This window comes from Grampus griseus (assembly GCF_964374135.1).
Source record: "Grampus griseus genome assembly, chromosome: 2".
Taxonomy (NCBI): domain Eukaryota; kingdom Metazoa; phylum Chordata; class Mammalia; order Artiodactyla; family Delphinidae; genus Grampus; species Grampus griseus.
The window spans coordinates 21,647,255-21,670,374 of NC_139018.1; the positions used below are offsets into that span (position 1 = coordinate 21,647,255).

The 23,120-nt window shown below is 39.8% G+C and overlaps 1 protein-coding gene across 1 annotated transcript in view; it reads left to right on the forward strand.

Moving 5' to 3' along the window:
- Nucleotides 1-23,120, forward strand: part of SEL1L (SEL1L adaptor subunit of SYVN1 ubiquitin ligase) — a 56,684-nt gene that overhangs the window by 10,390 nt on the left and 23,174 nt on the right. The window contains exons 4-10 of the mRNA XM_082647425.1: nucleotides 12,286-12,453; nucleotides 14,059-14,164; nucleotides 14,964-15,126; nucleotides 17,889-17,942; nucleotides 18,033-18,092; nucleotides 20,347-20,428; nucleotides 20,793-20,947. Of these exons, the coding sequence (XP_082503551.1) occupies nucleotides 12,286-12,453; nucleotides 14,059-14,164; nucleotides 14,964-15,126; nucleotides 17,889-17,942; nucleotides 18,033-18,092; nucleotides 20,347-20,428; nucleotides 20,793-20,947 (788 nt within the window). The remainder of the gene's footprint in view (nucleotides 1-12,285; nucleotides 12,454-14,058; nucleotides 14,165-14,963; nucleotides 15,127-17,888; nucleotides 17,943-18,032; nucleotides 18,093-20,346; nucleotides 20,429-20,792; nucleotides 20,948-23,120) is intronic.

Consider the following 23,120-nt stretch of genomic DNA (forward strand, 5'->3'; position numbering starts at 1 on the left):
CCACTGCTTAGGATGCCTTCCTCACCCCCTTGCCCAAATCCATGTATCGCCTTTCTGCTCATCCTTAAAGATGAACTTAGGTTTCTCTTTTCTAAAGTAGTTCCTGAACCACCCAAGGGTAGTTATGAATCTCTTGTATGTAAGGAGTTCTTATCCAGTGTCCCTGTTTTCACCCTTTCCCCTGATGCCAGTTATCTAACAGCAGGCAGACTGATCCTACTTCCTGTTCACAAGCCACCAGTGGCTTCCTGTCATGTTCAGAATAAAATCCAAACAAGGCTTTATGTGATCAAGCCTCTCCTCTCTGACCTCATCTGTCACTCACAGGACTCCAGTCACACTTGCTTTCTGCTGTTCGTTTGAACATTTCACACTTATTCCCAGTCCCCAAGACCACACCCCCGGGCTCGATGATTCTCTAGAAAGACTCACAGGACTCAGCATATAGTCGTATTTACAGCTATGATTTATTACAGAAAAAGAGTACAAAGCAAAATCAGCAAAGGGAATGGTGCATGGGGTGAGTCTGGGGGACGCCAGATGCAAGCTTGCAAGGGTCTTCTCCCAGAAGAGTCACACGGTATGTGTTTAATTTACCCAGCAAAAAGTTGTGACAACACGTGTGAAATGTCTACCAGGGAAACTCCTTAGAGACCTAGTACCGGAGTTTTTATAGAGGGCTAGTCATATAGGTTCTCTGTGCCTAGCACATACCAAAATTGCAGACTCCCAGAAGGAAAGCACGTGTTCAGCATAAATCATATTTTTTGTACAGTTGAGGTGAGTCACTCATAACAGTTAGGGTAGTGGGAACTCTTCCAAAATCTTAAGTTCCCAGACACAAGCCAAGGGCCAGCCTTGTAAGCAGGCCTTTTCAAGGATAGAAGTTTAGGCCTGCTATTTTCACTCTACTCTACGTGGCATACCTCTTTGGTCATTGGCCAGGTTGTCTTCACAGCAAAATTATTATCAATATGACCCAGACAGCAGAGTGAGACCAACCTGCAGTATTGATTTCAGTTGTGCTCTTCACGTGTCTTAGCCAAATAAGAAATCCCATTAATCATAAAGGTCTATCTTAGACAGGTAGCTTCCTCCTTAAGTTTCTGTTTTAACCTTTTTTACCTGGCTCTAAGCATCAGTTCAGGCCCAGTACAAGTCTGGCCAGTAAGTTAAAGCTGAGTTGAAAGCCTTCCAGGGCTAAGGCAGTGTCGTGATAGTCAGGGTACACATACAGAAGTACAATCCCAGAAGGAATTTTTGGGGATTCCCAAGAAACGGAAAGTTTACAATCGTTGGGCACCCCGAGCAAGACATAAATTAGGCAGTATGATGTGGCTGCCCACTGTGGGTATCTTATCCTAGGGATCCCAGTCCAATCCAAAAAATTTAGTTCAGTGCTTGGTTTCAGGGGGACTGCCAATCAGTTCCAAACAGTTTTGTTGCCTGTGACAACAGTTCATCCACCTCGTGAGTGTGGTCAGCATCGGGAGGTTTTCTGCATGAAAAGTGCAGGGGTTGGGTCAGATCCTGCCGCCTCAGTCAGCGCTGCCGGGTATGATCATAGCTCAGCTGTCTGAACTCAGAGCGCTCTCAACAGCTTGGAGGGGTGCACAGAGAGTTTTCCTTAAGGAAAAGGAAGAAGCTTCCAGAAGTAATTTCGAAGAACAAAGATCATAACGCCCTCTCCCCTCTCTTGTGCCTTTCCAGCTGCAGGGGTTTTGGTTTATTTCCCTTGGTTGTTCTAAAATCAGTGTTTTCCACTCAACATTCATAATTTTATGTTTTTACAGTCATCCCCTACTCTCATCCAGACCTTTCATCTGGAGGGGTTCTGTAAAAGAGGTGCAAAACATCTTCATAGAAAATCCCCTTTATACAGCCAAACCGGAAAAAACGTCATTTTCACGAATCGATCAGGACAAAACTCCTAAATTTTCAAAAAATTTCAAAATAGTTTTACATAACCTCCCACCCCTTTCACTCTGGTGACTTTATCTGGTGAACAGCCTAGAAAAGATCAGCCCCTTTCTGAGGATGGCTGCATGACTAATCAGCTTGCACTCAGGCGTGTGCAGCAGGAGAGAGGTGAGGGAAGAAGAGTCAGAGGTGTAGTCCATCGTTGCGAATGGCTGCTCTTCAGGAGACACAGGCACAGGGAGTTGACCTCAGTTAGACATGCTCTAGAGGGGGTTGGAGTCGGCTCAGCCTGTCAGGAGTGATCAGAGGTCACAGTTGCTATGATGTACCCTCTCCCAAATTGCAGCTTTCAGCTATAGCCACAAGTTAAGAATGTGGTCAGGCTCTGTGTCAGCACTATACAGGCAGTCAGCAGCTTGATTTCAGATGGTCCCATCAAAGAACAAGTCCTTTCCTGCTGGGATTTGTATGGGACCCAGACGGTGCAGCTGAGCAGCTATGATGTCCTCATAGGGTAGACCCCACAGCGAGGTGGCCTAATGTGCAGAGGTCACAGAGTATGAGTTTTATTTATGAGCCTATGCCTGTTTTCAGTTCAACACAGCTCCCACTTAGGTTGGAAGCTTACACCAGACAATATCAGGCCTCAGCTTAGAATCAGATACAGGCAGTTAGGATCTGTGAATTCAGGAGTTTAAAAAAAGTCAGAGACTTTTCTTCAGCAGCAAAGACTAGATGCTACAGGCCAGAAAGGCCAGGTGGCAGATAAGGCTTTCCTATGACCGTCTGGTTTTGTCATTCTTCAAGTCCAAATCGACCCCTTCACAAGTATGCACATCGGTCTCTAAGGGACAGACCTCCACTTTCACAAGCTCTCATTAGCCAACTAAAACCTGCTTTTTAGAACTCTAAAAGTAGATCTCCATCTGTAGGTCACCTTTCTTTCTTATTGCCTCCCTTTTTCCAGAGGCTCCAACAAGCAAAAATTCATATCTTCCATAGCAAAACTCATCAGTTACAGAGACTTGTTCTGTTTCCAATACTCAGAGAGTTTAAATTCCAACCCGCCCACTGGCGGCAAAATGCAAGGAAGTTGTGTCCCACTAACACATTTCTTTTTTTGCAGCTTCCCTTGATCAGGATGATTCCTCTGGCATGTATGCAGTTACAAGCATTTAACATTTTATATCCATTTTTACCATACATCCAGATGTCATAACCACAAAATATAAAGTCACTAAAAAATTTTCCTTTTTTCTTTTTTCCTCATTGCAAATTTACTTAAACTCCTAGCAATATGTTCAGTGTTTGCAGTGTTAGCATTGCAGCTGCCAGGGAAGATCCAGGCTGGAATGCAGGGGAGGAAGGGGAGTGGAGGAGGTACTGCAGCAGCAGCTAGGCTGAAAAAACTGCTGTGGTGTGACCTCCCTCCCTTTTTCTTTTGTTGTTTTGTTTTATCTAAAATATTGCTCCAGCCCTGGGACCTGATTTAAACCCCACCCCCAGCCCACTTGGAGAAGAGCAGAATGCAGACTTTTAACATTTTTGGCCTTTTCACCTTCGGGCATTTGGGGCCCCTTTTTCCTCCCATGGAGGAGAGAGCAAAACCCAAAGGCATCACTTTAGCCAGTATGGCCAGAAGCAGTGTGGGATGCAGCAGGCCTACTCTCCAGGAGTTGGATCTATCATTTTCAGATTCCACAGGTAACTTTTACCTCTCATAACATACAGCAGATCAGCTACTGCTGCATACCATGGATAACCCCATAATCAGCTGGGCACCAAAGATACATCACACCGGGCCCCTTATTCTTCTTTTCCCAAAATTTCACCGTCTATTAGTGAGTCAGGGTTGGTTTAGGGAACCCCACTTCTGATGCCAGTTGATATTGGGAGACCCCCTAGACCACCCCTGGGTTCAATGATTTGCTGGGAGGACTCAGGATATAGTTGTACTCACAGCTATGATTTATTGTAGTGAAAGGATACAAAGCAAAATCAGCGTGGGATGAGGTCCAAAGGAAACAAGGTACAAGTTTCCCAAGGGTCCTCTCCCAGTGGAGTCACACAGGATGCACTTAATTCCCCTAGCACAAGTGACAACACATGTGAAATGTCTTCCAGGGAAGCTCATTAGTGACCCAGTGCCTGGAGTTTTAGTGGAGACTAGTCATATAATCACTGTCCGCCTGGAATCTACCAAAATTGCAGACTCCCAGAAGGAAAGCAGATGTTGAGCATGAACCACATGGTTTGTACAAGCAGTTTAGGTACAGTGAGCCACTAGGGTTAGGGTGGCAGGAACCCTCCCAGAGTCTAAGTTCCCAGATGCCAGCCAAGGGCCAACCTTTCAAAGGATAGCAGTCATGTCTGTTGTGTTAACTGTTTTCTGCATATCACCTCAGTAAACATTTGTTGAAAAGGAATGAATGAAAGGCCACCAAGAGGGGAATGATTACACTGTGGTATTCCCCTGTTACAGAATACTCAATAGTCATTTTAAAAGGAACAAGTTTTGTTGGCAAATAACAGAAAATCCATCAACCAGTGGCAGGAGCAGAGGTTTATTTGGCTCACATAACCAGAACTCCATAGATAAGGTGGTTCAGGGCTTGTGCCATCAAGGGTTCCAGCTCCTCTCTCTCCTGTTCAGTCTCCTTAGTAAATTGACTTCATCGTCATGTTTGTCCCAGCCGGTCACACCTGGTGGTAGCTGTATCTCCAGGTCCTAGGTCCGCAGGAAGAAGTGGTGCCTGCATCAGAGGAGCAGCAGCCTCCCTCGGAAGTCACTAGTAGAACTGCCAAAACTATCACTTGACCATCCCCAGCCCCACAGAGGTGAGGAAGGGGTTACGAATTGTTAGCCAGTCTACACTGGCTCCACCTGAAGGAATGTCAGTGATAAGTGAAAATGTCACATTGTAAATAATTCACTTAGTATTGAGAGAAGCCTGGGACCCGGGACCCTTTGCTGCAGTGCTGCAGTGCTTGCCCCTGGACACATCTCTCCTCAAGCAACAAATATATAGAAACTGTATGGGACTAAAAATAACTGTGTGCGTGTGACAGCGGGGCAAAATTATGGACAAAAGATAACAGAGACCAAAAAAACCAACTGCCACTTTTGAAGAGCCACTTTTGAAGAGCCTGGAGCAAAAGCAGGGGGTCGGGAGCAAAAGCAGGGCACTGCTCATGCCTCCTGCACACGCCACCGTATAGGGGTGGGCAGACCACCTAAGCCACCGCTCCGGCCCAGCCCCTGGACACACCCCTACCCTCACCCCGTATAAGGAACCAGCTCTCGCCCCATTGATCCTCTATTGCTCAGGGTGCTGCAGAGAAATATCAATAGAACTGAAGGCCCTCTGCTGGCAGAATTCCTTCTTGCTCTTGTTCTGTTAGGCCTTTAACTGATTGATTGAGGCTCACCCACATTGTGGAGGGTAATGTGCTTTACTCAAAGTCCATGATTTAAATGTTAATCTCATCCAAAAAACACCATCACAGAAACCCAGCGTTGTGTTTGACCAAACATCTGGATGCTGTGGCCCAGCTAAGTTTATACACAAGAGTTAACCATCACAGGTCCCTTATGGGAAAGAAGGCCATTTGTTTCCCCACATTTGCACTTGAAAAGAAAAATGAACCTCTTTTCTAGGAACAGTCATTACCTTTGGAGAAAGATAATTTTCAGTGGTAACTAAAGATGACAGTGATTTTTCTTTAATTTTGTATACTTTCCCATTGCTTGGATTGTCTTTTCTACAATAAACACACTACCCTAATAGTCTTAAAAAAAAAAAATCAGCATCTTGGTCTGTTTTGAATGGCACTGAGCTTAAACTTAATTAAACATGCTTAAAATTGGGTTCTGAAGTAAGAACGTTGGTTGAGTAATAGGATAGCATTTTTGCTTCATTGTCACATGCAAGGCGGGGGGGTGGAAAGGAATAAACAAACCTTAGTACTCTGACTAAACAGAAGATAAATGGTTAAGGAAACATAGGCCATAACCTACAACAGGTCTATAATGTAGAGCTTTCTTTTATCATTGTTTCTTTTGTTTGGTTGTACAAGAAATTATTTGTGGAAAGAAACGCCTTTGGGAGACCATCCTTGTGGAAAAGCACCCCACCAGGGCTTTTGAACTCAAAATGCCTTTACAGCCATTATTTAGTGAAACTCACTGTTTTCTTTTGTTTTAATATTTATTTATTTATTTTGGCTGCATCGGGTCTTAGTTGTAGCACACAGGATCTTTAGTTGCGGCATGCACGTGGGATTAGGCATCGAACCCTGGCCCCCTGCATTGGGAGTGTGGAGTCTTACTCACTGGACCACCAGAAAGTCCCCAAACTCACTGTTCTTAAGCAGCAGTTTTCCTGAGCAAGTTTCACTCTAGTTTCTGACTGCCTGTCACCTAAGTGTCGTGAAGCTTTTGTCACTTTCTTCTGGGCACATGGGCCAGTGCTTTCTTCTTTTGAATGATTATTTTCACAGAGAGAACTGAGCTTATATGAACTCTGATCTTAATGTTTTTGTTCATTCTCTAGGTGACTACATTTCATTAGTTTTCTGAAAAATACATCTTAATCCTTAAAGCAGTGCCTTCCTTAGTATAGTCTGCATGTCTGTCCTTCATTAATGTAATTTCTCAACTCTAGTTAGCAATTCTCAACCTTGGGTGAAAACAGTCTTCTTGTAGCAAATAACATAAAATTGTTATTTTCTCTAGAAGATTACTATACCATATTTCTCAGTCAACGGTAAATACCTCTTTATTTGGCCTATACCATTTGCTTTATCTCAAGTATGGTTTGCTTCAAATCATCTGTTATTTGTGTTCCGTCTGTAGTACTTTAGGAAGTTTGATGTTAATTGGTTGGTTGATTGAGTTTTTATCTTTGTGTTTACTAAAATTGCTGAACACTATATGACAGTTATCTTGAGGTTGGTACCTTTTTAACGTTAAATGTGTTTCAATTTTTGACTATAAATACATTTGACTATAAATATAATTTTTGACTATAAGTGTGTGTGTATATATATATATATATATTATTATTTTTTTTTGGTGGTACGTGGGCCTCTCACTGTTGTGGCCTCTCCTGTTGCGGAGCACAGGCTCCAGACGCGCAGGCTCAGCGGCCATGGCTCACAGGCCTAGCCGCTCCATGGCATGTGGGATCTTCCCGGACCGGGGCACGAACCCGTGTCCCCTGCATCGGCAGGCGGACTCTCAACCACTGCGCCACCAGGGAAGCCCGACTATAAGTATATTTTTGACTCTAAATATATTTGAGTAAAATGCTACTTACTGCTGTATATTTGGAAGTACAAAATTGCTTCAAACAAGCAGCATGATTAAATAGTCGTCTTATTAACAGAATACCCATCTAAACTTATAGATATGCTATCAGTCTTTAACAGAGTATAAATGCTCTTAAAATGAGGAATTTGAGAGCTAAATCCCTTGACTTTATCTGTATGGATCAAGAGGTTGATGTTTTTGTTTTGTTTTGATCTTACAATTAAAAATGAGGAAAAGATGAGTATTTGTATTCGAGGACATTTAATTCAGTACCAATAGCAACATTCTAGCCACATTTACATTGTTTTCTCTTGGCAACTGAAGAAAAACATACAACCTAAAAGTTGCAAATTATGTTTTATTCGGGGACCTTACTGAGGACTGTATGGTGGGAGACAGCCTCTCAGATAGCTCTGAGGACCTGCTCCTAAGAGGTAAGGGAGGAGCCAGGATATATAGTTTTTGCTGGGAAGAAAAAAATGCATGTAGTCAGACATCAAAATATTACTGCTAATCACAAAAATCAGACATCTCAAGTTAATGATTTTAGTGCTTTTCTATGTTTGGGAAGATGCAAGAGTCTGGGCTCATTGAAATTATTCCTTAGATATGCATCTTAACTATATAGAGCCAGTATCCTGTTTTTCTCCATCCTGAATTCCCCTCAGGGTGCACTGTTGGGGATGCAGCTGCAGTGGCTGGTGGCTCTATGGCAGACAGCATTCTTTGTTTACTGAATGGCAAACGACAGTCTTTGCCCACACTCTTGAATTCTTTCCACCAACGTTCAAACATGCTATAATATCTGAACATTAGAAAAACCAAGACTTGGCCCCCAGTGCCCCTCCGACAACCACCTTACTCCTCTACTCCCCTTCATAGCATTATTCTTTGGAAGAGTTGTCTCTATTCACTGATTTTGCTTCCTCTCTTTCCATTCTCTAATCGGAGTGTGACGAGGCCCTGGTCCCCTCCAGACCACTAAAGCCACTCTCCTCCAGGCGCATTCTAATTACTGAATACCTGGTCAGTTCTTGGTCCTTACCTTACCGACCCCTCATGTATTTTTTTCCTTTCTCTGAAGATGCTTTCTTCACTTGGCTGTGGTTCCTCGGAACCTGCCTGATGTTGAAACGTAAGGTTGCCCCCAAGACTCAGCCTTTATCTTCTGCTCTGTCTACACCATTCTCTAGTGACCTTTGATTCCATCTGTGTTGATGCCCAGGTTTCTCTGTAACTCCTGCACTGTAGTTGATTTAACCAACCTACTTATCATAACCTTTGAGTTCTTTTTGGCTTTATGTTTTTAAAATTATGATGATGCACAAATGCTCTCTTGGACATACCTCTTTTTATCTTCGTGGGAGCACTTCTATTAAGTAAACATCCCAGAAGTGAAAAAATGGGATTGAAAGGTGTATGGAGCTTTTCAATTCTAACAGATATTATTGAATGCCCCTCTACACTCCTGCCAACAGTATGGAAGTTCCCATTTACCTATATTCTGGCCAGCGCTGAAGGATTACAGGTTCAGGTAGGGTTTGGGGCGGGAGCAGGGGGGTGGGGGCTTGTTAAAAACCTTTCTAGCTTTCCTAAATGATTCTAATTGACTTTGCAAGAGCAAATTTCTACTAGTTTAAATATAGAGCAGCAGTCTGTTCATTATTATAAGTTCTCAAATACCGTTAAGTTAAATATCTTACTCTCAAGGTCTAAATAGATTGTGATACTATGTCATTTTTACATGAAGGTGCAGAGTTGACTTAACACATTTTTTTCCCTTTCATTTTAAGTGTCACATTTGATTACTGGCTATCATTAACTCAAATTGCATATTCAGTCAGCCTCATTATGCCAGAGCAGTGATTACCATTGTTTTTAAAACTGGTACTGTTTTCATGGCTGTTTTAAAAATAATAGCTTCAAAATTCTTAGAGAATTTCTCCATGGAAGAAAATTAACTGAAATCAACGCTATTGTGAGGAATATCAACTTGAGATTATTGACTTGAAACCAGCAAGTCCTAGTCAGTACCTTTTGGAAGACTTTAAAATAAGTTTAAAAGGTAACAGCAGTTTCCCTGTGGTGATTTTGCTTGGAGAAGATAGCTGAGAGATACAAATTTTCTTTCCACTAACTTAATAATAAACACATTATTTTGACCAAGATATTTCGGTTTTACTAAATTGATAAAGCAGGTGTACCCTAGGAGTTCTTCCTGCTTAAGTTAGTGCTGACTCAGTAGTAGGTTAAAACTAGTGCTGACTCCGTAGTAGGTTAAAACCTTTTGTTGCTAAAAACCTTTGGGTTCTCTCCAGTTTCTTTTCTGCTGTATTGTTCCATCACATGAAAACGAATGCTTTCCTGTATTTGAACCACTTAGAAAATATAAGTTCTGGCAAATTAGAATTCTTATGACAATTCTTATTTACTTTTAAAACAGAAATTTCTGTTATCATAGGGAAAAATCAAATATACTTTAAACCACTGTATGTTATTTAAGTTGAAATTCAAGTTTACAAACTGCAGTTGTACAGATATTATCTTTCCAAAGCAAATTTGAATCTAGTAGCAGTGCATGGGAGCGTCTTTTTCAGATTATGTAGTCAAAGTGATGCCTCTGAGGTTGTTGATAAAGGATGCTTTGCTTATATGTTGCATTAAAGATCATTTCTTAAAAAGTGGACAAATCAAAGGTGAAAAAGTTATTTGCCTCTGGTCAGTGATTACCAGGATGATGAATGACATTTATCTGGTGGTAAACCATTTTGAATTTGTTTGCCTTTCATAACTTACTGAAAATAATTTTCAAATTAGTCTTAGAATGTATTCTTCTTTACACAGGAAAGAAAGAGCATACATTTTCTAGCCTTTCAGAGCAGAAGTGCCAGGAATAAAATAGCAATTGCCATCTCCTAGACTCTTACCGCCTTACGTGGCAGGCACCATGATGAGTCCCTTACACGTATTATTTCAGTTCATCTTTGTGAGTAACTCTATGCAGCAAGGACTGTTATCCCTATTTGTAGATAAGGAGGTTATCTCCAAATAATTTTATGGGTAAGGAGAGAGATTAAATAACTTACTCAAAGTTCACAGCTAATAATCAGTAGGGTTTGAGTCAGGTGTTCTGACTCCAGAACCTATACTGTTACTTACTAAGCTCTGCTGCCTAATTAAATTCTCCATGTAAAAGCAAAATGAACGTTGGCATATATGTACTCATACTTACCGTATGGTTGGAGCCTAGGCTCAGGCCTGGCCCTTTGGTATTCTCATATACCTCTTAATTGGCATTCTTATGCATACTCTTGCCTTCAAATATATCTGTAAACTGGAGAACTTTCTTTTTGGCTACAGCTGAAAAGATGTCTAAGACATTTCACTTGTTTTATTTTTTGTTAGCTACCTTGAACGTAGCAGGAGCAAAGCTTAACTTGTCTCTCTCCTGATCCATTTCATCCCTACCCAGTAACCTACTCCTCCTTTAGTGTTCTCTATCTTAGTAAGGACAACCACCTACTCACTTCCTGAAGCCTAATACCTGGGAGCCTTCCTTGATTCCTCTCTCCTCTCATCTGCACATCTAGTCAGTAAGTAGTACCATATCTACTTCCTTAGCATCACTTGAGTACATCCACTTTTTTCATTTCATTGTCCTCTTCAGGCTACCATTACCTCTCGATTAGACCACTATCACAACCTTTAAACCAGTCACCTTGCATCCAGCCTGGCATTCCATTGTCCCCTCTCTAAGTAAAGTATAAGTATGCGCATGTCATTCCTACTTTAAACTCTTGAGTTTCCATTGTTCTCAGGATAAAATCCAAATTGAGTTAGTAAGACTTGTCAGGACCTCCCTAGTCTGGCTTCTTTGTGCTTCTTTAGCTTCTTCTCTTGTCCACTTTGACACTCACACTACATGTTGTGAGATAATGAACCTTATTTTCTCTAATATGCCATGCTGTCTTTCATTTGATTCTTAACGCGTACTTTTCCCTTTGTCTACAATGCTTGTCCCCCTACCCCACCCCAAAGCATTTCATCCACCACCTCTTCCTAGACATCCATGAGGTTCAGTGTAAACTGCAGTTCCTGACGGGGAGCTTTCCTTTCCATAACATCAATCATACTTGTGTTTAATGTCTCTCTTCCTTGCTAGGCAGTAAGTTCCATGTAGCAGAGACCTCTGCTCCACGTCATTTCCAGCACCTGGCATAATTCCCAGCACCTAGGAGATACTTGGAAAGAACTTACAGAACAAATTAGAGATATGGTTTTTTTTTTTTGTTTTTTTTTTTTTGCGGTACGTGGGCCTCTCACTGTTATGGCCTCTCCCGTTGCGGAGCACAGGCTCCAGACGTGCAGGCTCAGTGGCCATGGCTCACGGGCCTAGCTGCTCCACGGCATGTGGGATCTTCCCGGACCGGGGCACGAGCCCATGTCCCCTGCATCGGCAGGTGGACTCTCAACCACTGCGCCACCAGGGAAGCCCAGAGATATGGTTTTTACCCTTAACAAGCTCAAAGTCTAGTGGGAGCTAGAGTATTGTAAAGAAAGAAGCTCAGTGAGTGTGATCAGTACTCTAATAAAATGCTGGGGGATCACAGAGGAGTATGTGAGTGATTAACTTTGCCTGGGGGAGCATTTTCCCTGTGTAACTTTATATTATTGAAGAAATTGACTTACAGCATTCAGATAGGAAAAAAAGGAGAGTTGTGCTGAGCAGTGGAATTGATTCAGTTGCATTTGCCTTATTTTTTGCTCACTGGTTGGGCAGCTGTTTTCAGTAGACTTTTCATATTCTAAGGTTATTATCTCAAGACCTTCCAAAATTCTAACCTAGATATAGAGCTGGGTAGTCAGCTAGCCATGCTCAATAAGTTGACTCACCTTCACGTCGTCCCTGAACAAAATCAGTGCCGGGTCTTTTATGTTCCCCATTACAAATCATGTATCTGTGTCTTTGGATTCTCATAGTTGAAATTGACAGTGTTAAATCCATGAATACCAGAGGTGCTGTTCATGTTTAGATTTTTTTTTTTTCTTTCCAGCTTTGACCGCCATTGAAGGCACAGCACACGGGGAGCCCTGTCACTTCCCTTTTCTGTTCCTGGATAAGGAATATGATGAATGTACCTCAGATGGGAGGGAAGATGGCAGACTGTGGTGTGCTACAACCTATGACTACAAGGCAGATGAAAAGTGGGGCTTTTGTGAAAGTAAGTATTGCTCAGTAGGCGGCACATCCACATTGTTTTGTGTCTCAGGCAACAGTTTAAAGGCCTTTTCGTAGCCGTCCATTTTCCACCTTTGTGAGAAATGGTCAACGTCGATGACGAGGTTGTTGCCTTAAAGCCTGGACGTCAGTGCAGGAAGCGTGCAGTGTACTTACTTCCAGGCCGTCACTCAAGCGGCTTATCACATTTGTGCCTTATTTAGAGGTGGTTTTCCATTGGTGTGCACGGGTTGTTCTGAAACTCTCAGGCAGGCTGCTAAATTAATTAATGTGAAACATTTTTTGGCAATAAAGGAAATAGAACATTATGGTGAAGGCTAATTAATAGTGGTTAAAAGAAAGATAGGGTTTCCCTGGTGGCACAGTGGTTGAGAGTCTGCCTGCCGATGCAAGGGACATGGGTTCACGCCCCAGTCCGGGAGGATCCCACATGCCGCAGAGCGGCTGGGCCCATGAGCCATGGCCGCTGAGCCTGCACGTCTGGAGCCTGTGCTCCGCAACAGGAGAGGCCACAACAGTGAGAGGCCCGTGTACCACCAAAAAAAAAAAAAAAAAAAAAAAGAAAGATAGATCATACCTTTCCTAAATACTTGAGCGAAATGCACTGTGCTAAGGTAACATTTGACAAATATAGTATATTTAACTGTCCTAAGTGTTCATGTCAGTACGAAGGGACTGACTTCTAAATTCAAGCAAGCTGTGTTTTTGGGAAAAACTTTCTAACTAATAAAAAACAACGGAAAACCTTGAATATACCTCATTTGATACCAAATGACATTTTCAGAATAATGGCTCTGATAGACTATTTAGGCTTTCCTAGAATATGTCTTACAGTCCGTCTTTGGATGTAGGCCAGTATGATTAAGTACTCCAGTTTAACACATCAGATTTTGTTTTTATATTGCAAGAACAGCTCACTTCTGTTCCTGTAAATATTAGTCCTCATGAAATACTCAGATGTCTCTTGGTGAGTTCTATATTTCTGTTAAATGCTATATTACAGTAACAAAATAATTTTTGAGAAATCTGCAATAATTCTGTGATTTTCAGGGTTGTATTAGTGCATAGGAAAAAAAGTAGAGAACTTGAACACTAATTAATCAGGATCTGTAGTTAATAAAAATCAATTTTTTTACTAATTTTTGTTATGTAATTAATCAAATACTTTCTCCTTGTAAAATATACAGCATTTCAGGTGAGACTGAAGTGTTCTTTGACTACAACAGTATTTTTCTGTTTTTTACTGTCCTGATTTTAGCTGACCTTGGCATATATAATCATAAGCTCCTACTGAAATTTTAGTTGAATTATATAAAAAGTTAGAATTACTAGCAGAAAAGTACCCTCCAAAAGCAGGTTGATATTGCTTTCTCTGAAAGAAAGTGATTTCAATGATTTTCCTGCCTTATCTTTTGTCAGATAAAGGCCACACTGAAAACCATGTGTCTTTAGAGTCAGACTTGAAAATGGTGAAAGATCATGGATTATGTTTGCATGACTACCCAAAAGAAAGAATACATACTGATGTTTGATAAATAATTGGTGCAGAATTATCCATGTAAATTCAAAATGTAAATTTTATTTTTAGCTGAAGAAGAGGCTGCCAAAAGACGGCAAATGCAGGAAGCGGAAATGATGTACCAGACTGGGATGAAAATTCTCAATGGAAGCAATAAGAAAAGCCAAAAAAGAGAGTAGGTAGCACAGCCAACTCCATTCTTACCCTGAGATAGGCCATTACTGAGATAAATGGATAAGTACTTTTTAAATTTAATGTACTGCCAGAGACAAAGGATTTCTTAAGTTGCATTACAAGAAAACTCAATATGATATATGAATATTAGGGGCATTACTTTTATCAGATTTTAGCTTGTTGGGGTAAAAAGGTCCTAAAACCAGACACAAGAATGAACAGTGAGCAAATCGCAATATTTGATTAAGTTATAGTAATTTCTCAGAGCCAGGAATACATACAGTATCCAGAATTCAAAGTGACATAAAACAAACAAGGAATTGCTGTCAGGTGTTTTCTGATTTTTTGGTTTTGCTTTGTAATTTTCTTGCAAAGTCTAGAATTTAGGAATGAAAGAACATAAAACAAGTGATTGTCCTGTAACATTTTATGTCCCTTTAATTTCAGCTGATTTTTGTTATAGTCTGTGCAAAGAAGACAGTTATGGTGATTATATCATTCATTAGATTATTTACCGGACACCATATTATAGTTCTCACATTGCAAATCTAGTTAACTTTTTTAATCGAATTTTTTAGGATTACTATTAATGTAATTAGAATTCCAAGATATTGCAATAACAGAACTGGTACCTTATGTAAAAACAAAAGTAAGTTTTGTAAATAACGCTACTTTAGTAAAAATAAAATATCAGAGGGATTCTGTAGAATAAGGAAATTAAGCTGCATTTTAGGAGATCTTGAAAAAAATGGCAGCTCCAAAATATTGCTAATTTGTTTTTTCATTACTTCTGTTTAAAGAGCATATCGGTATCTTCAAAAGGCAGCAAGCATGAACCATACCAAGGCCCTGGAGAGAGTGTCCTATGCTCTTTTGTTTGGTGATTACCTGACACAGAATATCCAGGCAGCTAAAGAGATGTTTGAGAAACTGACTGAGGAAGGTTCTCCCAAGGGACAAACTGTAAGTATACTTTCCGTGGAGGATCTCTCCGCATACAGCACTGGTTTATTTTAACAGCGTGGTACTCTTCTTTGCCCTGACTTCCTTTAACAAGTAAAACTGTAAATATTAATTTTGTGGCAGATCATTTTCCCAGTCTTCTTGGACAGTCTTTTTCCTTAGTTTGAGAACATTTATAGTCACTTAAGGCGTTTTTGCAATTGCATCTTGCCAAAATTATATTTGTAGTTTTCCAACTTAAATCTTCAGAGAATTAAACGAAGGTAATTGTTTTTTGTCTGAAATTACTCACCGTTGTATTTTTTTTCCTAAGGTCAGGTGCTCCAGCTCCTGTTAATCTTGGTGTTTTTGTAAAAAGATATTTTGTTACAGAAGCAGTACATGTCCTTTATAAGGAAACTAGAAATACAAACTAAAAAAGCTAAGAAAGTGAGCACCACATATGTACCTCCCAGACATAGGCACTGGTAATATGTTAGTCCATGCATACCCTCCCTTCTAGACCTTTCTCTTCGTGTAAATTCTTTATTAAAATAAAATGTCATTGCCTACTGTTCCATAACTTGCTCTTTTCAATCAATAGCCTTTAGCTCTTCCAATTCCAGTAAACTTTTACATCATATAACACCCATACCATATTCGTACGGTGTTGAGCGAAAACATTTTCTTTACATCTGTTTTGTCCAAATCAGTATTTGGTCCAGGACTATACTTATATTTGGTCGCTACTTCTAGCATAGCCCGCACCTTTCTTTTTTTTTTCTGTGTTAGAGATAGGGCCAGTTTTTCTACAGAATGTTCTGCCTCAGTTTGTCTATTTGTTTCCTCATGGTGTCCTTTAGTTTGTTTCTTCATCATCTGTGTTTCCTAAAACTGAATGACACAGCTAAAGGCTGATGAACTCAAGTAAAATGTTTTTAGTTAGGCTACTGTGTAGCAGATGTTCTGATTCCATATTGCCCTTTGAGCCAGTTGATACATAATATCTGCTTGACTCCCCACTAGTAATGGTAGGATTGATGCCTGGATTTAGGGGCCACGTTTATTTAAAATGCCCTCAATAGAGGGAAGGGAAAGGGGCTGGGGATTGAGTTACTAATCAATTATACCTATGTGAAGAAGCCTCCATAAAAATCCCTCAACTCTGGGGTTTGGAGAGCCTCCAGGTTGGTGAATACATCCATGTGGCAGGAGGTGGTACACTCCAACTCCATGGGGACAGAAGCTCCTGCGCTCAGGACTCTTACGGACCTCGCCCTTTGTACCTCTGCATCTGGCTGTTTATCTATATTCTTTATATTGTCTTTTAATTTTGTTTATACGTTTTTTCATGTAAAATAAGCAACTTTAGTTGAATTTATTCATCTTTTCTTTTATGGTTTCTGGGTTTTGTGTCCTACTTACAAAGGTGTTTTGCCCACTTAAAAAAAAATGCCTTCAATAATAAAGATTTATCGATGGTGTGGGATTTGCTTAAAGATAACACAGAATTTCTAGTCACAGAGGAAGTCTGTTTTCAGACTATAAACAGTAAAGGCATTTGGACCATTGTTTTCCACAGGACTGATAACCTGATCAGTATGCAACTCTTATGTAGTCTTGGTTTTGGTTTATAAACAGGTTATATCTTAATTGCTCCCCTTTGTTTTCAAAGCTTTTTTTCCCTTTTTACATAAATCAGGTTATGTAAAATTCACACATATATTCTTTATCTTCAGACACATTCTGTTCTGAGGAATGGTTTTACTTTTAAGGCATCTTTTCCCTCTAATAATAGAACCTTATAATGCCACAGTGCTTTATACACTGCAAAGCACTCTCTCCACCATAATTAATTCTAGCTGATGAAGCAAAGCACCACATCACAGTGGCTTCACACAGCAAGGAGTTATTTCTTGTTTATGCCAGGTCCCATGCAGCTCTCCTGCCTGAGTTACTCTTCATATGGTGACTCAGGGTCAGGGGCTGCTTCCGTCATGTAGTTATATACCATCTGGAACATGGGGCTTCCAAGCCATCATGAAGGGAGAAGGGAGGACTGGAGGATTCTCTGGGATGTTTTTAAGGGCCAGGTTTGAAAATGGCTTGCATCCCCTCTGGTCACATCCCAGGCAGTGGCCCTACCTAACTTCAAGGGAGGCTGGGAAATGTAGAAGAGCTCGTGGCTTTTGATGAGAATAGCACCTGCGTTTACAACTTTAGCTTATGCTTTCATGTCATCAGGGATAATCCTCAGAGGGCAGAGGGTAGAACCTTACCAATACATTGTTTGGTTGGTTGGGATTTTTTAAGAAAACTGTGTATGCTCTAGTGTTGTAAAGTGACCTTTCTCCCTTGATCCCTTCAACTTAGCCCCTTGCTGCCTCTTTTTATTCCTGCAATAGCTTATTTAGTAATCTCTTACCCACTATCATTGTGTATCACCCTTCACATAGATAATATGTTGATGTAATGGTATAGGAGACATTTTGTTTTCATAATAGCTGTTCATCAAGAATCAAGTAAAGGTCATATTTAAATGTGTTCAGCTTCAGTTTTCTAGTTGATGTTTTATTAAATTGTCTTTAATCTTCAAGCTAAGCTTTTTTAGTTGCTTAAAGTTACATTTCATTGTGTAATTTGTAAAACCTTGAATGCATTTCTGAGGCTTTTTAATTCCACAGCTGTGCATATTTGCAACTGTTCAAATCTTTTAGCATTTAAAGATTCTTGCATCTTTTCATGGTTCATAAAACTGTCTGCCTTTTATCATTTTGTTTCAGGCTCTTGGCTTTCTCTATGCTTCTGGACTTGGTGTTAATTCAAGTCAGGCAAAGGTAATATTATTAAAACTTTATTGTATATTATAATTTGAATTGGGTAAATATGTAACTATGTTGAGTTAAGCATCTTTTGTTCTTTCACAGGCCCTTGTTTATTATACTTTCGGAGCTCTTGGGGGCAACCTAATAGCCCACATGGTTTTGGTAAGTAAGATTTAAATTGAAGGCTAATAACATTGAATAGTTGGTTTACAAGTGGCCGCAACTTTTCTAGATTTCATGATTGAAATTTACTTATATTCATTAAGACCCAATATTCAATTGAATGTCCTTCAGCTTCTTGTTAATGGATACAGCAGTTGAATCTACGTGTGGATGAAAATTGGTAGAGTCCACAGTTTGTCTTTAAAATGATTAGTTTGGCTGATTTCCCTTAAAATAGAAATCTGATAAATGGTTCTTTTTCAGTTTTCTATAAGTTGGAATTGTTTGTCAGAATCATTTTTTAGATTGGGTTATGACAGATTTTACATTTAAATAGATGAAGGACTAAATATACAAATAACCAGTGTCCTATAAAGTTCATTACAGAGTATCTCTTATGTATTACCTGATAGTGTTGATCACTTAAACGGCTTAGTGTTAAAATATAGAATCTTTCCACCACATTTTTTTTTTGCTGAGGTGTTTAATCTGCCTTCTACTTTATAAATTGACTTTGGGTGAGTCCACATGACCTCTGACCCATATTACTGTTCCAAATGAATATGTAAGTTCGTGCAGGAATGTAAAGAATAGATTGAGCAGAAATGAGACTGAAAGCAGAGAAACCAGTCCAAAATCTGGAGGGGTCTTTAGGCCTGGTCATTGATGGGATTATGACACTTAACAAAGAAGGAAAATCTAGTTTTCTGGCCAATTGGGTAGATCCTGGATAATTTTCCCTATGTGTATTCCAAAAATATTTACTGAATACTTGTCATTAGAATTCCAAAGATCAGTAAGATATAATACTATCGCACAACAAACTTTTAATGTAGAAAGGGAGACGTGAGTAAGGAGGTCGTTACAATACAGCATGAGAATGTCAGGGAATCACCTAAAAGGCACCTCACCCATACTGGCATTGGAAGGAGATACTTCTGAAGAAAGGAGCAACTAAAACGTTGGAAAATAGAATGCCAGGTAGTCTGTCAACAGGACAGGTAGACAGGATTCATGTAAACAGCTGTACGCCACACCAGGGAGCTTGGGCTTAGTCCTGTTACAGAGGGAAACTGCTGAAGGAGTTTCAGTAAGTGAAAAACAAGGGTGTTGCTCTAGGTTTCTGAAACACTCCTTACTAATTTTGAAGTCTTTTTCACTTGTTTGTTTAATCTCCAGGAACGTTTATTCCTCAAACAGTAATTGAAAAGTTATTTTTAGATGAATTTTCAAGAAATATTAGATATTTTTGACACAGATCTTTTTAAACTACTTATCAATCTCCTTAAATGGTGGCTACAAAACAAGAACATTAAGTATCAATATTATACATGTTATGGGTCTTCCCTGGTGGTGCAGTGGTTAAGAATCCACCTGCCAATGCAGGGGAAATGGGTTCGAGCCCTGGTCCGGGAAGATCCCACATGCCGCGGAGCAACTAAGCTCTTGCGCCACAACTACTGAGCCTGCGCTCTAGAGACTGCAAGCCACAACTACTGAAGCCCATGCACCTAGAACCCATCCTGCGCAACAAGAGAAGCCACCGCAATGAGAAGCCCACGCGCTGCAACAAAGAATAGCCCCCGCTCTCCGCAACTAGAGAGAGCCTGTGCGCAGCAATGAAGACCCAACGCAGCCAAAAATAAATAAATTTATTTTTTTTAAAAAGTTAAAAAAAAAATACATGTTATTATACAGTCATTCCCTAAGGATTGTTAAAATTGGTAAAGCTATTTGAGTCTGTGCTAAATGGCTCCAGAGAGCTCTGTCTTATGCTCTTTATAATTAGCTATCTTCCCGCTTATTCTGAAGTCATTTATTGCTGGTATTACTGTGCCTGTTCTAGTAGTCTCTTGTCTTCCCTATTTTGCTAATTTGTTCCTTCTTTAAGAGCTACTTTGGAAGATTAACCTGTTTTTGTTAAAATTGTATCTGAAGTAAAATTGAAATCTATTCTAAGAGCCCAAGCAATTTCCTCTTATAGGTAAATGGGCACACTGCATTACATAAAGTTGATGGCATCTATTTTGATTGCTCTCGGAACTTTATTATTTATTTCCTAGTTCTTAGCCTGGCTGTTGAAGTTGCTGAATAAGTTACCTGAACGTAAAACTCAGGATAAATGATGTAGCCAAGTACTTGGATCAAAGGACAGCAAAATTACATTCTGCCTGTAGTTAGCTTTATTTGTTCCCACAAGAATGCCACTGAAGCATGTGAAACTGCCTTCTTCTCACGTGAAGTTGTATTACAGGGTTACCGATACTGGGCTGGCATTGGGGTCCTCCAGAGCTGTGAATCTGCACTGACTCATTATCGTCTTGTTGCTAATCATGGTATATACCTTTTTGCCTTTCACCTTACCAAAACCAAAAAAGAATCCAAACAGAATTAATTTTAAATACATCTATTTTCATTGTACTACTTGAAATACTGTGACTGTTTCTCTCAAGTAGAATCATCTTTACACTAGTTGATTAAGAAGTACTTTTCAAAAATTTGCTTTGGGTTCCACTTCTTAATATTATGTGGGGAAAAAAAACCCTGAATTTAGATTACTATTTTGTACTCTATAGACCACTGTGGAAACAATTTCCTTTAACATAGTGTCTGTCAGCATTTGGCAGCTGGAATTGTACTTCCCCCTGTGGGACAGTCCCTCTGACTTTCATCCCCATCATTACTTTGTCCACATTTCAGTTGCTAGTGATATCTCACTGACGGGAGGCTCAGTAGTACAGAGAATACGGCTGCCTGACGAGGTGGAAAATCCAGGAATGAACAGTGGAATGCTTGAAGAAGATTTGATTCAGTATTACCAGTTCTTAGCTGAAAAAGGTGATGTGCAAGCACAGGTATGTGTTTAAACATCTCCCGCGAGATCTTACTGCCTTGTATGTGACAGCCTCTGGGGGCAAGCACTTATATCTATAACATTTTCACGGAGCTATTATTAGCTACATGATTACCACACTCTCACGACCTTCCCTTTGGACTCACCTGGGATGTGGCCCAGGCATATTGATGGTTCCGTGAAAGCTGGCCGGGGAGACTCCGCTGTGCACCCCATTTGGAAACTGCTGCTTAAATGGAGCGGCGTTGCGGTGGTGATGAAGGCTCTTCCGGGGGTCACCCAGGATGGAAACTGTCACCCCCCCCAAACAAAAAGTCTCTGGCACATTTGGAATTTCAGATGCTCTTCAGAGCTATCCCTGTTTCCTTTCCTTATCTTAGACTATAATTTTCTCAAGGTCAAGGACAGAAGTAGGCTTGTTTAATGTAAACTGTATGATATATTCAGTACATCAAAGTATCATGTATAATATGCTGTTTCATTGGTTGTTTTGATGATATTAAAATAAAAAGGAGAACTTCACTGTCCATTTTAAGAACAGTTAATTTTCAGACTAATAGAAGGGAATATTTTTTTAAAAAAGAAAAAAACTTTAGCCGTATCTTAGCTCATGGAAATTAAAATAAAGTTGTCTCTTCTGATTATACATCTTTCTTTTATATGACACCAATTAAAATTCAAAACACTCTAAATGCTTAACAATAGGGAATTGGCTCAAATATGACACTCAAATATAATGGAATTCTATGCGGTCATTAAAAATTATGTAGAATACTACTTAATGTAGAAAGCTGATTTCAGTGTATTAAGTGAAAATCTCAAGTTAAAGAAAAAAGTGTGTGGTATAGTATATCATTTTCTTTTTTTTTACTTACTGAGTTATGACATGAATACAGAAAAGTACACAAAACTGAAGTACAGCTCAATGAATTATCAGCAAGGGAGCCTCTTATGTGGTGTAACTAGGACCCTAGAAGCCCCTCTTTGGAACTCTTCTTCCCTAACTCTTTCCTCTTGCCTGTAGGTAACCACTGAGCTTGCGTCTAACACCATAGATTGGTTTGGCCTGTTTTTGAAGGAGTCTTACGTAAAAATAAATCATACAGCATTTTTTTGGTATCAACTTCTTTTACTCAGCATTATGTTTTTGTGAAATCAATCCATGTGTTTTCACATAGCTGTAATTCATTCATTTGCATTGCTATATAGTATTTCATTGTATGAAACTACCACAATTTATCCATTTTATTCTTCCCAGATTTGGGCTGTTACAAATAATGCTCTGCATTTTCTTGTACATGTCTTGTGCAAATACTGTCTCAAATTTTCGTAGCTTTATAGAACTTGATAGCTAGTATAATACATTCTCCCACTATCATATTTTCATTATATTTAGCTCTAATTTTCATCGTGATTTCTTTTGACCCGGGTGTAATTTAGAAATGAATTGCTTAGTTTCCACATACAGTCAGCCCTTTGTAACAGCAGGTTCTGCATCCAAAGATTCAACTAACTGTGGATCAAAAAATTTGAAAACAATTTTTTTTTTCAGAAAGTTCCAAAAAGCAAACTTTGTCACACACTGACAGCTATTTACGTAGTATTTACATTGTATTGACAACTATTTACATAGAATTTACATTAAGTATTATAAGTAATCTAGAAATGATTTAACGTGTACGGGAGGTTGTACATGGGTTACGTGCACATACTATGCCGTTTTATATAAGGGACTTGGCATCTGCAGATTTTGGTATCTGTGGGGTTCCTGGAACCAGTCCCCCATGGATGCCAAGGGACAACTGTACATGGGAATTTTCTGCTTACCTTTTTTGTTGTTGATATCTGGCTTAATCTACTGTAGTCAGTATATGCTCTGTATGACTTCAGTTGTTAGAGTTCTTGAAACTTGCTTGATGCCCCATCTTGGTCAGTTTGGGCAAATATTCTGTGGGCTAAAGACAATGTGAATTTCTACAGTCGTTGGGTGTAGTGTTTGATACGTGTCAACTGTCGTGTTTCTTAATCCTACTGTTCAAATCTTTTGAATCCCTACTGAATTTGGCTGCTTTTTCTGTCAAATGCTGAGACAATATTGCTGAAATTTTCCACTCTGATTGTGGATTTGTCTCTTTCTCCTTTTAGTTTCATCAGTTTTGATTTATAGATTTTAA